This window comes from Oryzias latipes, chromosome 20, assembly GCF_053564925.1.
Source record: "Oryzias latipes strain Hd-rR chromosome 20, Olatipes_Hd-rR_3.1".
NCBI classification, from domain to species: domain Eukaryota; kingdom Metazoa; phylum Chordata; class Actinopteri; order Beloniformes; family Adrianichthyidae; genus Oryzias; species Oryzias latipes.
In genome coordinates, this window is record NC_136256.1 from 192,910 (window position 1) to 209,631 (window position 16,722).

At 40.1% G+C, this 16,722-nt stretch overlaps 1 protein-coding gene across 4 annotated transcripts in view; it reads right to left on the bottom strand.

The window, feature by feature from the left end:
- Positions 1-16,722, bottom strand: part of lamb4 (laminin, beta 4) — a 119,171-nt gene that overhangs the window by 68,297 nt on the left and 34,152 nt on the right. For 3 of the 4 annotated variants that reach the window (XM_078938339.1, XM_078938337.1, XM_078938336.1), the window contains exons 6-16: positions 16,330-16,518; positions 16,052-16,115; positions 15,783-15,979; positions 10,837-10,957; positions 10,379-10,567; positions 10,079-10,234; positions 9,896-9,999; positions 8,155-8,234; positions 7,812-7,989; positions 1,412-1,546; positions 1,153-1,338 (exon numbers count right to left, since the gene is read on the bottom strand). In XM_078938339.1, the coding sequence (XP_078794465.1) occupies positions 1,153-1,338; positions 1,412-1,546; positions 7,812-7,989; positions 8,155-8,234; positions 9,896-9,999; positions 10,079-10,234; positions 10,379-10,567; positions 10,837-10,957; positions 15,783-15,979; positions 16,052-16,115; positions 16,330-16,518 (1,599 nt within the window). The remainder of the gene's footprint in view (positions 1-1,152; positions 1,339-1,411; positions 1,547-7,811; positions 7,990-8,154; positions 8,235-9,895; positions 10,000-10,078; positions 10,235-10,378; positions 10,568-10,836; positions 10,958-15,782; positions 15,980-16,051; positions 16,116-16,329; positions 16,519-16,722) is intronic. The other variant, XM_078938338.1, reaches the window with a different exon arrangement.

Sequence of the window (16,722 nt, forward strand, 5' to 3'; positions counted from 1 at the left end):
ATCAGCACCACTAAATCTGAGGCCATGGTTCTCGACCGTAGAAAGGTAGTTTGCCATCTCTCGGTGGGTGGAGTGTCCCTGCCCCAGGTGGAGGAGTTTAAATACCTTGGGGTCTTGTTCACGAGTGAGGGAAGACCGGTGCCTGAAATTGACAGGCTGATTGGAGCAGAGTCCGTAGTTATGCAGTCGCCGTATCGGTCCGTTGTAGTTAAGAGAGTGCTGAGCCAAAAAGCAAAGCTCTCAATTTACCGGTTGATCTTCGTTCCAAATACAAGCGGCTGAAATGAGCTTCCTCCGCAGGGTGGCTGGGCGCTCCCTTAGAGATAGGGGGAGAAGCTCGGTCACCCGCGGAGAGCTTGGAGAAGAACCGCTACTCCTCCACATCGAGGAGGAGCCAGTTTAGGTGGCTCTGGCATCTAGTCCGGAAGACTCCTGGACGCTTCCCTGGAGAGGTGTTCCGGGCATGTCCCATTGGGTTGGAGAGACTATGTCTGTGGGCTGGCCTGGGAACGTCTCGGGGTCCCCCCAGAGGAGCTAGAGGAATTGGCTGGGGGGAGGGAAGTCTGAGCATCTCTTATTAGACTGCGGCCCCCGCGACCCGGTCCCGGATATGCGGAGGAAGATGGATGGATGAATGGATGAATGGACAGAAAGTAGTTGTTCAGTTGTTCTGCATGTCAATCAAGTGACTATTACATGCCGAGGGGTGATGATTTGATCAAGAATTTTTTTTAAAACTGTTTGTTTTTTTGTTTATCTTTAAATGGACGCAATCTGTCATCACATTTTTCGCAATCGACTGTTTGGTTGCGATCAACGTAGTAAGCACCCCTGATTTTAAAGGGGAAAAGAAACACTTTGCCCAGCATTGAATTTGCTTAAAAAACAATGTTACCTTTTTATTACTTATTTACCAAAAAAAAATTTTTACTGTTTATCTTCAGCCCTCTGGGTTTCATGCTGGTTGGAGGGTTCAGCACATAGCAAACAAACATTTATTTACTAGGGTGTTTATTGCAAGGTAAATGATTTTGGATAAATTTGAGAATTGCTACTTCTCACCAAAGCAAATAAAAGGTAGAATAAGTGAAACCTGAAGATTGTTGGTCTTCAACCAGCCCTATGACCCTATAAACCAGAAGACCGTCTCACCTCTTGCTCATAGTGGAGTACCAGCTGGTAGTTCATTGATGAAGAGAGGTTGTCAACGGTGAATGCGAGCCCTGTTCCCTCCAACACTCTGACCAATCCGAGGCCTGTCCACGTTACTGTCTGACCAGATAACTGCTGGCGTGGAATGATCTGAGAGGCGTAGCCCGGCTCCAGAGGAATAATATTCTGTAGAGAGAGAGAGAGGTGCTTGACCTGGTTGGCTGTAAACCAGTTATACAAATGTGACACCTGACCTCACCTGAATCTGCCTCTTTTGTGGGTTTCTAAGTTGACGAGCTCTCTGAACCAAAACTATCTGTCCACTGGAAAAACTGAAGTCAAAGCCCCTCTCTTTGAAGTACTGCTCACATGGAGGTAGAACTTTTGGACTCTGCTGTAGAAAAGAAATGATGAATAAACTTCAGCTTTACTTAGTTCGATGTAGTCAAGGCTTTGAGCCACTGCTTTAATGCTATCCAAGATTAAACAATTTAGGGAGCATCAATGAGTGTATTACTTGTGCGTGCTTTGTCAGTCCTGTCCTTGCATAAAAAAACCCAGAGCTGACATGTAGAATCTCAGCTGATGGAACGACGGAAAGTGATCACGGAATCGTCAGAAGGCTGGCCTCTTCAATTCATTAGAATATAGGAGCGGCACCGGAAGCAGACGTAAGGACGTATACGCTGGACAATGTGGACAGGAGCGATCTTGTCGCTCTCAAAGTCCCTCTTAGGGCCCCTTCCCAACAGGAGGAACAACCCTGGACCTCCCAGCGGGGTCGAGGAGGGAAAGACACTCCCTCCAATGTGTGGAAGTTACGGGTACCGGTTGGTACAGTTCGAAGGTTCTTTGTTCTTAAGTTTAAAACTTTTTTTTTCCTTTTTTATTTCCTTTTCTTTCCTTGTTTTGTCCTATTGTGGGGATCACAAATATTATCAACAAAATAAATGAGTGGACTGGGTAACTATAGAATAATCTCAGTAAATGTGAACGGTCTTGGCAACCCTGTAAAAAGAAGCAGAGTGCTAACAAAACTGAAAAAGGAAAAAGCACAGGTGATCTTCATGCAAGAAACACATCTGCCAAAAAGTGAGCATTAAAGATTTTGTAAATTTGGGTACGAAAATTGTTTTTTCAGCTCTTACAAAAATAGCAGAAGGAGAGGTGTACTTACGTTAATATCAAATTCGGTCAACTTCGAAAAAGTTCAACAAGAGAGTGACAAAGACGGGAGATATGTCATTGTTAAAGGAAAGATCAATAATAACCTGGTTACACTAGTCAATGTGGACGCCCCCCCAGAAGGGAATCAGAAATTCTTTAAATTATTATTTGAGAAAGTAATTACTCTAAGTGAAGGAATTTTGATTTGGGGAGGAGATTGGAACACAGTTCTAGACCATTCAAAGGACACAACAAGCCTTAAGAAGCATAAGAGCATTAAATCAAGAAATCTCAACATTCTTATAAAAGACACCGAACTGTGTGACGTGTGGAGGGAACTACACCCATCAGAGAAAGATTATACTCACTACTCAGCAGCTCAGAAAGTACATTCAAGAATAGATTTTTTCTTAGTGAATAAAATAGACAGATACAGAGTCCTGAACTGTAATATAGGAACAGCGGATATATCTGACCACAATTTCATATACCTAACTATGCATCTGGATAACCAACAAAGAACAACATTGTGGAAAATGAATGTTGGCATCCTTAATAATGAAAACGTAGTGCAAGAGATTAAAACGGAAATTAAGGAGTGTATATTGATCAATAAGGATGACCAAATAGAACCAACAATAATTTGGGATACTGTAAAAGCTGTTATGAGGGGGAACATTATATCAAGGATGTCCCATTTAAATAAAAAAAAACGGTTAACACAAACTAAATTAGAACAGACACTCAGGAGCCTCGAGAAGCAACAACATTGGGACAAAAGTGAAGAGCTGGCAAAAAATATTAAAGAGATAAAAAACAAATTATCAGACTTAACAGTAGGAGAAATTGAAAAGAAATTAAGGTTCACAAAGCAAACCTTTTATGAATCAGGCCCCAAGGCAACCAAAATACTAGCAAAACGCCTAAGATCAATGAAGATGAGAAATCAAATTCAGAAAATCAGAGACCCATACACCAATATCATACATTATGAACGAGACAAAATTCAAAAAACGTTTCTTGACTATTACAAAACCCTGTATAGCCAATCTGAACCAGTAGATGAAGAAGAAATCACCGACTTCCTGGCCAACTTAGATCTACCGTCTATTGGAACCATTCAAAATAAAACTTTAACCTCACCTATTACCAGAGAAGAACTCGACAAAGCTATAGGGAGACTGAAAAGTAATAAAAGCCCCGGAGGCGATGGTTATCCAAATGAATGGTACAAAATATTCAAAGAGGATCTCGCTCCTATATTATTAGAATCCTTCAATTGGACACTGAAAAATGCCAAAACCCCCCCATCATGGAAAGAAGCAATCATCTCTGTTCTACCAAAAGAAGGGAAAAATAAGGAGAACTGTGAGAGCTATCGCCCAATATCTATCTTAAATGTTGATTATAAAATATTTACATCAATAATTAGTAAAAGACTTGAACAATTCCTCCCTGAACTGATTGACGAGGACCAGACTGGATTCATAAAGGGAAGACAGACACAAGACAATATTCAACGCACTATCCATGTAATAAACGAGGTCAATAAACTCAACATCCCAGCAGCTTTAATAAGCCTAGATGCTGAGAAGGCCTTCGACAGGGTCTGCTGGGACTTCCTCTTTGCAGTCCTGAGGAGAATGGGCTTTAACAATACATGTATCATGTATTTACAAGCTCTGTACCATAAGCCAGTGGGTAGAATTAAAATCAATGGAAATTTAACAGATAGCTTTGAACTGTTTGGAGGAACGAGACAGGGATGCTGTTTGAGCCCATCCCTCTTTGCTTTATTTATTGAACCTTTGGCTCAGTATATAAGACAGAGTGAAGATCTAAAAGGGGTGACAATAGCAAAGCAAGAACAAAAAATAGGGCTTTTTGCAGATGACATTATTGTATATTTACAGAATCCAGATACCGCATTTCCAAAACTGTTGGACATCTTAAAAGATTACGGATGTAAATCAGGATATAAGTTAAATATCTCCAAGACTCAAATACTAGCCATAAACTACAAACCAGCTGAACCACTCAGACAAAAATTTAAACTGCAATGGGACTCTGAAAATATAAAATACTTAGGAGTCTACTTGACAACAAAACTAAACACATTGAAAGACATTAATTACAGTAGAATCAGTGATACAATAAGAAGGGACTTAACAAAATGGACCACCTTAACCATGGATCTCAGCTCAAGAATAGAGGTTGTAAAAATGAATGTGCTGCCCAGACTGCTGTATTTATTTCTCGCATTACCGGTACATATCCCAGATGAACAATTTGTTAAATGGAACAAACAATTAATTAGATTTATTTGGAATGGGGAAAAGCCTAGGGTAAGGCTGAAAACACTTCAGTTAGAAAAAGCAAAGGCGGGACTAGCGTTACCAAGTCTCCAAGAATATTATCTGGCAGCCCAGTTAAGAAGCATAATATATTGGTGTTCAGCAGATTACTATTCTAAATGGAAACAAATTGAGCTTGACTATGGCTCTTGCCCGCCCCAGGCAAGACTGGGGGAAAAAATACAAGTAGTAACTACAGAACAGAACCCCATAGTGGAGTTTGTAATTAAAACCTGGTGGGAGGTGGTTAATAAATATAAATTGGGTAACAACCACAAAATACTTATATGGCCTTCACACTCTATGGGATTCAAAGCCGGACAGCTAGACAATACATTTAAGAAATGGAGAGTTAGAGGATTGACTGCAATATGCACATTAACAGAGGGGAACATTTTCAAAACATTTGAAAAGCTCAAAGAAGAGTTCGAACTGGAAAACACAGACTTATTTAGGTATTTTCAACTAAGAAACTTTTACAGTAAAGAGGTAAAACGCTCAAATACACAGGAAGGCAGTGATGTGATAGAAATGGTGTCAGGAGCTTATAAGAAACTGCCTTCAAAGATGCTTTCCAAACTGTATAAATGTCTGTTGAAATGTAATGGTTTTGATTCATTGTACTTAAAACAGAAGTGGGAGTTAGAAGTGCAGGTTAACTTATCAGAGGATGACTGGTATTCAATTTGTCAGCTACAACACAATTCAACAAGTTCCAGACAATGGAGAGAATTCGGGTGGAAAAATATAACAAGGTTCTTTATCAGTCCTCACCTAAAAAGCAAACAGCTGAGGACCCCACAACAATGCTGGAGGCTCTGTGGAGGCGTGAACGCCAATCACTCACACATCTTCTGGTCATGCAGTAAAGTTGTTCCCTTCTGGCAAAGCATCATTAAAGCTTTGCAGCAAATACTAGGGTATGAAATACCCGCTGACCCACGGATACTATACCTAGGACTGTTCCCAACAGGAGTGATTCAAACAGGGGACGAGTACCTTTTGAAAGTCATGATCATGGCCTGCAAAAAAGCCATAACAAGAAATTGGCTTAAAAGTGAACCACCAAGACTGGATCAATGGACAGACATTATGGAAGAGATCTGTTCTATGGAAAAAATGACATTTCACTTACGCTTGAAAGCTGATAAATTTCAACTCCACTGGAGGAAATGGAGGCAATATGCACCCCGCTCAGATCTTCAAACTCAAAACTAACTTTTGTTTTACCCCACCTGTTCAACTTTGCTCGTTTGCTTTGTTTTTGTATTTTTTATTCTACTATATTTCTTTAATTGATTATGTTTTCCAATTTTGATTTGATTGTAATTTAAAAGTGCAAAATGGAAAAAAAAAGTTAAAAAAAAAAAAAAAAGAATCTCAGCTGAATGGCTTTAAATAAGCATTGACACGCACACAAACCATTAAATCAATCATATATATTTTTTAAATACATTTTCCTGACACTAAACCCACCAACGGGTAACTTCAGGGATTGATTGGTGTTTACATTTAATTTAGGCCATGTCACACTGCCGCTCAGTTGCTAAGACGGTTGAGCAGGCCTCCAATCTTCAAAGGGTTGGATGTTTGAGCCCCACTCTCCCCACTCAGCTGTTGTTGTGTCCTTGGGCAAGCAACTTCACCCTCCTGCCTCCAGTGTGGCTCCACTGGTGTGTGAATGCGTATGAATGTCCCGGTGATGTTCAGAAGGACCGTAGGCACGAACTTGCAGCCACACCTCTGTCAGCTGTGGCTACATCAGTACTTACCATCACCAAGGATGAATGACTAATGGACACATTGTAAGCACCTTGAGCGCCTGGAAAAGCACAGATAAATCTAATCCCTTGTTATTATTATTCACAGTATTTTGTATATTTTCATATTAAAACTGGACATACATTAATACAAGTGTAAAAAGTAAGAAAAGTTGTGGTTCTTCACGTGAAAATTACATAAATCAGTCAAGTCAAGGCTGTGTTCATACTGCCGCTATGTAGGATCTGCCCATTTTTCCACGGATAAAATTTCGGTCTTGTGTGACAAATGCATGATAAACTTAATTCATAAGTGTTTTTTGCATTTGTTATTTGTTGATGTACACAGATGTCCATCGAGGGTCTCACCTGACACGTCTTTACATGAAGGTTTGGTCGGTTAAGATGTACGCAGTTCATGCATAGTTTACATAGTTCATACTCAATTATTATGTACAAAATATGCAGTTGTGTGTGATTTTTGAGAGATGCATTTGCAAACTTGTTGCCTTCCAAATCCTTTCCACATATGTCCAAACACATCTCACAGGGCGTTCCTTTGCCTAGCAGGCTACCTCGCCTGCCAACTTGCAGCTGACTTGGAAACTGGTGCAAACCAGGAGAATCCGATTGCAGGAGCTGACCATGGTGCTGAAGTTACATGAGTTCTGCCCAGTGTGCCACGGTTCGTCAAAGTGAAGAAATTAATTAACCGCAGATTTACGTATTCTTTGGGTGGTTTTTTCATAATTCTTTCCTAGTTTTAAAATGGTTCATTTGTGAGAAATCTGTGAAATTTTTATGTAAAGAACCACAACTGTTCTCCATTTTTCCACGTCTATTCTTGTATGTCAGTTTTCATCCATGCAATATGAGCAAGTTGTACAGTGACAGTGTGACACGACATTCAACTGCTAGGCGCCAGCAGAGATGGGAGATCCAAAAGAAGGGCTGGGGCTGCTTTCCACGACTCGCCTGCCATGCGGCACCGGACACCGTGTCGCAAGAGACCTACGCATGAACTGTGTCTCAACGGTTTTGACAATTTATGAAAAGCTCAAAGCCTAATTCACGTCAGAACAGGTCAGCCGAAACATTCGACGGACACCTCAACTGATTAACGAAAAAAACATTTATGATATGCATTTCACGCATGTATCATGAAAGACATCCGTGGACGATGATTAAATTGAATGTAGTGGGCCGGGTGGAAAAAGTACTCGGGTCTTCGACGTGCTCACATTTGACTTTCAAAGCCTATTATGCCAATATTCTCTTGACATTTTTAAAAAGTTAAAATTCTAATGCTGGAATAGATCACCCCTGTCAACAGGTTGAGTATTGACTTATGATGCCATTTGCACTACATAATACTAACCACAGAGGAGGAAGGAGGCATAGGAGGAGACAACCTAATTTCAGGGAGTGGTGAAGCAAGCTCAGCCTCGTACAGAAAGTAGTTTAGTGGAGGTAGGAAGTGTTCATGGGCAGGCTCTGAGCAACGTCGACCAATCATGTTGGGTAAGCAGTGACACTGCCCATCCTCTGGTGAACACCTAAAGAAAAACAGTCACATTAGCACAGCAATACTGGATAAGACGAAAAACAGTGCATCTTCAAATCCCTACTTCATCACTGACAGCTGTTTTCACTATCTGAACAGCCTTGTATTTCTTAGGATTATTCCACTCTGAGGAAATTAACCCAAAATCTAGTCCTACCTGGTGCTGTGCGCTCCTCCAATGTCACAATCACATGGCAAACACCGGACTGTGGAGTTTCCCAAACCCCAGAAACCTGTCTAAGCACAAGCAGACAAGATGTGAGCAAAGATGACATTTGCAGGATCAAACCAAGGTGGCACATACATCCAGCAAAGTCTCAGTGAAATTACAAGGGAGTGCAGAATTATTAGGCAAGTTGTATTTTTGAGGATTAATTTTATTATTTTTTATTATTGTACAACAACCATTTTCTCAATGAACCCAAAAACTCATTAATATCAAAGCTGAATATTGTTGAAAGTAGTTTTTAGTTTCAGCTATTTTAGCAGGATATCTGTGTGTGCAGGTGACTATTACTGTGCATATTTATTAGGCAACTTAACAAAAAACAAATATATACCCATTTCAACTATTTATTTCACCAGTGAAACCAATATAACATCTCAATATTCACAATAAAATATACATTTCTGACATTCAAACAAAACAAAAACAAATCAGTGACCAATATAGCCACCTTTCTTTGCAAGGACACTCAAAAGCCTGCCATCCATGGATTCTGTCAGTGTTTTGTTATGTTCACCATCAACATTGCGTGCAGGAGCGACCACAGCCTCCCAGACACTGTTCAGAGAGGTGTACTGTTTTCCCTCTTTGTAAATCTCACATTTCATGATCGACCACAGGTTGATGGACTCCATCCTCAACCTGAAAAAGGCCCCACAAGCTTATCTTTGATGATGCCAGCCCAAACCAGTACTTAACCTCCACCTTGCTGGCGTCTGAGTCGAGTCAGACTGGAGCTCTCTGCCCTTTACTGATCCAGCCACGGGCCCATCCATCTGGCCCATCAAGACTCACTCTCATTTCATCAGTCCATAAAACCTTAGAAAAAAATCAGTCTGGAGATATTTCTTTGCCCAGTCCTGACGTTTCAGCTTGTGTGTCTTGTTCAGTGGTGGTCGTTTTTCAGCCTTTCTTACCTTGGCCATGTCTCTGAGTATTGCACACCTTGTGCTTTTGGGCACTCCAGTAAAGTTGCAGCTCTGAATAATGGCAAAACTGGTGGCAATTGGCATCTTGTCAGCTGTACGATTGACTTTTCTCAGTTCACGGCAGTTATTTTGCGCCTTGGTTTTTCCACACGATTCTTGCGACCCTGTTGACTATTTTGAATGAAACACTTGATTGTTCGATGATCACGCTTCAAAGGCTTGGCAATTTTAAGAGAGCTGCATCCCTCTGCAAGATATCTCACTATTTTTAACTTTTCGGAGCCTGTCAAGTCCTTCTTTTGACCCATTTTACCAAAGGAAAAGAAGTTGCCTAATAATTATGCACACCTGATAGGGTGTTGATGTCATTAAACCACACCCCTTCTCATTACAGAGATGCACATCACCTAAAATGTTTTATTGGTAGTAGGCTTTCGAGCCTATACAGCTTGGAGTTAGACAACATGCATGAAGAAGATGTGGTCAAAACACTAATTTGCCTAATAATTTTGCACTCCCTGTATTATTAGACAGAAAAATACATTAAAAAAACCTAAAAGCAGAGATCTCACATCTTGTTAAAATGATCATTTTTAGATGTCCTAGTCAAAGTCAAAGTGAATAGGAATTCCCATGACTGCAGCTAATCCTGTTTTAGGTTACATTTAAATGAAAATGTTTAATTTACAAGATAAAAAGGGATTTTATTATTTTTCTTTAGATAGAATAAGTCTTTCACTTACAACACAATGATCACAGTGGGGCCCACTCGCCAAAGCTTCACATTTACAACTTCCTGTTCGAGGGTCACATGATGCCACACTTCCCAAAGTATGACAACGACACTCTAATCAAAAATGATAAAGAAATATCTATAAGAAAGACTTAAAGCAAACATGCCATGCTGTATGCTTTTTTTACATCACCATGACAACCAGATGGGTTTTCCCTCCTCAGACCGAAAAAGCCTTCTTTGCAGCGATCACAGCGCCAACCCTCCACATTTTCTTTGCAGAAACACCGACCAGTCAATGCATCACAAAGACCGCCATCATAGGAGCCATCTGGGTCACAGTCACAAGCTGAAAAACCATTATCATTGGTTATTATAATTTTCATCTGAACAACATCATTTATTGTTTTAACTCTCAACACCATCACCCAAATAATATTGAAAAGAAATTCCATTAAAAAAGTCATAAAAACTCCATGTGAGAGAAGCATACGGATGCAGCCATGCGGGTCGACCAGCGTCTTTTCTGGATCCTGGTACATGAAGTTTTGGCAGCGCTCGCATTGAGGCCCTGTACGATAATGCTGACAGTTGTCACATACCCCACCGCTCACACCGCCTGTTAGCTGGTACCGAGCAGCATCAAAACGACAGGCATCTGAGTGACCATGACAGTTACATTCTGTGAGAAAAAGATAACAATAAGTCATTCAAGCCATTAATGCAGCTTGAAAAAAAAGCAGATGATTCACTAGAAGATCTTCCAAATACCAACACCAAAATTGTTGCTGGTTGGTGAACACATTAATCCTTTTAGAAAAAAAGAGACGTCAAAAATATATGTATTTTCTAGACGTATACATGGTAACAGCAGTTCTTTCTTGAATACTCATAAGAACTATAATAATTCCTGAAAGATTAAGAATTGAAGAATAAAGTCAATCCACACACTCCTGCAAACATTAACAGAGGTTTTTCCTCCGGGACTCCAGGGAGTGTCCTGATGAAACTCCTGACACCTCTCACAGTTATCCCCAGCCGTGTTGTGGTGACAGACACATCTGGCATTGACCTGAAAGCAGAAGATGTCTTTATTTGCACAAACTCAAATTTGATATCCAATTATTAACTTTGTGTTTTTGTTTTTGTGACTTGCTTGACTTCTGCCTACTTTGCTAAAGAGTTTTATCCTACAGTGCATTCCAAATTATTATGCTAATTTTAATGATAAGTATCAAAAAGATCAAATTCTTTGTCTTTCAATGAAACTCATGGATGATATTGCATCTCATGCCTCTGTGATAATTAACCCTTGTGCTATCCTAGGTGGGTTAACATTGGGAGTTGGGTCATCTAGACCCACGACAGTGTTCTGAACCTTTTTTCTTCAATGATTTGTGATCTTCACTGGTGTCCATGGATTACATGAAATCTTTGCACCTTTATCCACCTTTGTCATGGTAGGGAGAACACATCAATGGTCATCTTGACCCCATAGAATAGCACAGGGGTTATTTTGCCAGTTGAGCTCAATTAAAGGAAAAACTGCTAAAGAGGAATATTCCAAATTATAAAGCAGATCAAAATTTTCATGCAAGAAGAGATAAACTGATGGTGTTGCCCTCATCCTCCCCTGACCGTAACCCTGTTGAGAACCTGTGGCGTTTCGTCATGCAAAATATCTATAAGAGTGGGAGGCAGTTTACACTACCAGCAGCAGCTCTGGTTGGTTACTCTTAAATTCCTGGGCATCATCATCTCTGCCGACCTCTCCTGGACAGCCAACACCACTGCCATCATCAAATAGGCTCAGCAGTGTCTGCACTTTCTCAGGAAGAACAACATCAGCACCAACCAGCTGCTGAACTTCTACCATCATCCATCCAATGCCTCCTCACATACTGCAGAACAGTTTGGTTTGGCAGCTGTACCGTCACGGATAAGAAGAGACTGCAGAGTCATAGAGACAGCTCAGAAGATCATTGGGTTCCCTTTCCCCACCCTGACTGGCACGCTGCATCATTAGGGCCCAGAACATCATCATGACAGTTCACATCCTGGCTCAGACCTTTTCCACCTGCTGCCCTCTGGCTGCCTACAATGTTGGTAGTCAGACTTCTGACTGATTGTGGGGGGGGCACAGGTGCCTTTATGCAAGCTAACAACCTGAAACATGTGCCACTAATTTAGAATCATGAGCAGAGTGGAGTTGGACTATTTAAAGCAGAACAGCAGGTCTTTGCTGGTCAGAGATCTATCTGATAATCAAGTGATCAAATACTTATTTGTCACAGTAATATACAAATAAATTGTTTAAAAAAATCGTACAACGTGATTTCTGAATGTTTCTTCAGATCTGTCTCTCACTGTGGAAATGCACCTCGATGATGAAAATTTAGACCCCTCCATGTTTTCTAAGTGGGAGAACTTGCTAAATCACTGGGTGATCAAATACCTTTTGGCCTCACTGTAAGCCTGTGTGGGCTGGGCACATTAGTGCATGACACTTAAATAAATCAAATCAAATCAGTACCTTGGAATTCCGCAGGCAAATGACAACCTGGAGCAGGCAACAAGGAAAGCTGCAACAGCTAAATACTTCCAACGAGTGAGGCAAGTCCTGAGAAGCCAGCTCAATGGCAAAAATAAGACCCGGGCAATAAACAGCTACGCACTGCCAGTTATCAGATACCCTGCAGGAATCATAAGATGGCCAAAGGAAGAGATGCAGACCACGGGTGTTTTTATCAAAAAATGCGGTTTCTCCTCCAAGCTGGGGTCCTCCACCAGAGGCCTGGGAGCTTGAGGGTCCTGCAGTATCTTAGCTGTTCCTGTTCTTTTCTGGACTGAGAGGTCTGAGGTCTTTCCAGGTATCTGTTGTAGGCACTCCTCCAGCTTGGGGGTTACTGCCCCGAGTGCCCCAATTACCACAGGCACCACTGTCACCTTCACTTTCCAGGCTTTCTCCAGTTCTTCTCTGAGTCCCTGGTATTTCTCCAGTTTCTCATGTTCCTTTATATTATTCATATGTGTGTGTGTATATATATATATATATATATATATATATATATATATATATATATATATATATATATATATATATATATATATATATATATATATATATATATATACACACACACACACACATATATATATGCAGAATTTGGACTGGAAACCCCAAGGTCAAAATGGGAAACACCCCCGAAGGTGGTAGAGAATGAGAGGGCAAAGATCCTGTGGGACTTCCAGATCCAGACTGATAGGATGGTAATGGAGAACCAACCAGACATTGTAGTGGTGGATAAAGAACAGAGGAAAGCCGTTGTGGTGGATATGGCAGTGCCAAGCGATGGGAACATCAGGAAGAAGGAACATGAGAAACTGGAGAAATACCAGGGACTCAGAGAAGAACTGGAGAAAGCCTGGAAAGTGAAGGTGACAGTGGTGCCTGTTGTAATTGGAGCACTTGGGGCAGTAACCCCCAAGCTGGAGGAGTGGCTACAACAGATACCTGGAAAGACCTCAGACCTCTCAGTCCAGAAAAGCGCAGTACTAGGAACAGCTAAGCTACTGCGCAGGACCCTCAAGTTCCCAGGCCTCTGGTAGAGGACCCGAGCTTGAGTGAGAAACCACCCACGAAAGGGTGAAAGGGGCAAGTTATATATATATATATATATATATATATATATATATATATATATATATATATATATATATATATATATATACATATATATATATATATATATATATATATATATATATATATATATATATATATATATACATATATATATATATCAGGGTGGTCCTTCCAGAGGGCTACATTTTCAAATTAATATTTTTTCAGCTCCAACCCCTTAAATTTGTTGAAATAGTCTAAGGCACACCTGTGCAATAATCATGCTGTCTAATCAGCATCTTGATATGGCACACCTGGGAGGTGGGATGGATTGTCTTGGCAAAGGAGAAGTGCTCACTATCACTGTTTTAGACAGATTTGTGAGCAACATTTCAGCAATATTTGATGACGTGTCTTTATTTTACATCAATGTCTCTTTGTCTGCTTGTGGTTTAGTTGGTGTCAGACAGACAGAAAGACAGCAGGTAATGCAGGAAAACAGCTGCACTTTATGAAATCATTGATAAACAATCCATTATTTAGAAAAAAAATCAGAACAATGACTTTTGCCTACTTCTTCAGAGTAATGTTAAATATATTGGTGTTGCTGTGTTAATGTTTCAGATCAATTTACATTTAATACATTGATACATTCTCTGCATCAAATGGTTCAGTTGGTCAAAATGTTTCTAGTTTAAATAATGACTCACAGATTTGTTTATTTCATGCACTTTTAGCTTCTTTTCTGTTTTAGAACAGAACAGGATTTCTGTGTGACAAAATAAATGTAAAACATTTTCTTTTTCCTAGATTCACTGCAACTACATATAATTCAAACACTAGCACTTGGAACATGGTTCATATATTGTATGTTTAAAGCAGTTCTTTTTTAAGAAGTTTTTGAAAGGTGATGTCTTATTTGGTTTTCTTAACAGATTGTTTTAGATTGTTCCATATCTTGACTAGGATCCTTCCTGTATCCAGGAAGTTCAGTATGCTTACCTATCGTTTTGGTTTCCTTTGACCGGCCTGTTTTAAACTTGAAATGTTTTATTATTTACGCATTTCTTTTTTAGAAATAGTTGTTAAATTAGATACATATTTTTGTTTTTTTATGTTAAATTTGTTAAGTAAAATGCATGTGAATGTTTTTGTTTATTTGAATAAGAGATTGATTTTGATTAGTAATTGGGTGGGTTTGGAAGAACCAACCACCCACAAACAGGACCGCTTGTTAAGATGGAGGCCTACTTTTCATTAGATGGCTTCCATGGTGCTGCACTGTAGGTTGCCTCCTGACCATTCTGTTCCCAATTGGTGCATGTTTCAAACATGCGCTTGAAAAAGGACAAAAAGAAGAGACATTTGGCTTTTTGTGTGGACAGTGGTTTGTTGATCTGAAAGTTAAAGAATCTATATTATACTTTTCTTGAGCCTTTCAGAGTTAACATATATATAACATTTTACCCTTTGCACACTAAAGAAGAATTCCTAATGAAATTTTAGTTTTTTTCCTGCTCATTTCCCCCGAGGAAGTCAGACAATTTTGAAGCACCATCTTTCGGGGGGGGTACCACCCATTTCATGAGTTCAAACTGGAGCGAGGAATATTAACAAAATATCCTTATCAGACATCTTGTCCACGGATGTCAAATGATAATTCAAACTCAATATTGTGGGAAATCTAAACTTGAATTATTCTCATCCAGATCTCAGCCCATCAATCCTCCCTCTGATTTATTTTCAGGATAAAATGAATAAAATCCAGGCTGGATTCTTAATAGTAAATAAATATAAAGAGAGCCATTCTTTTGAATGGGTCTTTGAAATGTGGCATGATTGCGTATTTTATGATACTTTGTGATTATGCATTCACATGCTTTTTTAAAGACATGAACATTGTGTAAACTAAGTGCTGAAACCTGCATCTGTAAGAGATGTGGTGATAACGGTCATTTGTACCAGGATCGGCTGGTGTCTTAACTTTGTGTAAGGATGAACACACAGCCTTTGGATGCCATCACTTGATTTACACATGTCGGGTAGTAAAACCTGCCTGCTGGGGGAGGGTGGGGGGGATTATTTGATCTCCAGTCCTAGAGTGGGACCCTTGGAGTAATCCGGTGCATTTCCAAAATCAGTCCATATCAGCGTTGGTACGGATGGTAAAAGCTGCTAAGTCCGGTATTTTATATTGATTTCAGTGTGGTGATGTTGAGTTTGTGTTTGAAATCATAAACTGAGGGGTCTACAAAGGAGCTTTAGTTCGTACCATACCAGGCTGTCCCCCAGCCACGGATACACACTGGCTGCCGTGCCCGTTACAGAAGCAGCTTCCTTGAATCACCATGTTGAAAAGAGCATAGTAATTTTTATCCACAGGGCTTCTTTGGCTGCGAGCTGATAATGTGTCCTCAAGTGAAGGGAGGCGGGTGAAGTTCAGGCGAATGTTTGTCACGGAGATCAGATCTGCAGAAAAGTCAAAGATAGTTTCAACGCTTTTGAAGCTTTATCTTTGTCACCAGAAATCTGCACATTTACCCTTAATTTTAGCTGCATAAGGGTCTTCTATTTCAAACATAGGATCCAGAGCTTGGAGCACCACCTGGTGACATAAATATGTTTGACACAAAATCTGTGGTTGCTTAAGAACCTAAAATACACTACCACATGGAATTAATTAAAACACAAACCTCCACACCTTTATCCCCTTTCCTCTAAACCTTTGGCAATTCAGTTTATTTGCTTGAGGTCAGAAATGTTGTAACAATAAAAGGGATCAGATGTGCTTGGATGTAGCGATTTATGAATTGTAGTACCTCTCCTCCAGTAGATGGTTCTGGCCCAGAGAATCTGCTGTCACAGATAATATCATCAATGCTGGCAGCTGGTCTACTCAAAACTGAAGGAAAATGAAGTGCGCAATCTTCTGCAAAAAAACGAAATATTTTCCAGGTCTGCCCAAAGTCCTTGGATCGTTCCACTAACATGGCAGCAGGTCGAACACTCTGTAGGGAGAGATTGCAGTCAAAACAACACACTACCAATAGACCTCCTGGTGTTCAAACAGAATATGAAGATGTCTCAGTGCTTTTTCAAGGATTCAGTGGGTTCCTATAGTTCTCTCTATTTCTAACAGAACTTTGGTGTTGATGGAGACTGTGAGAATTTGACCATTTCCCGCTTAAATTTCAGCTGTTTCGTGCTTGTTG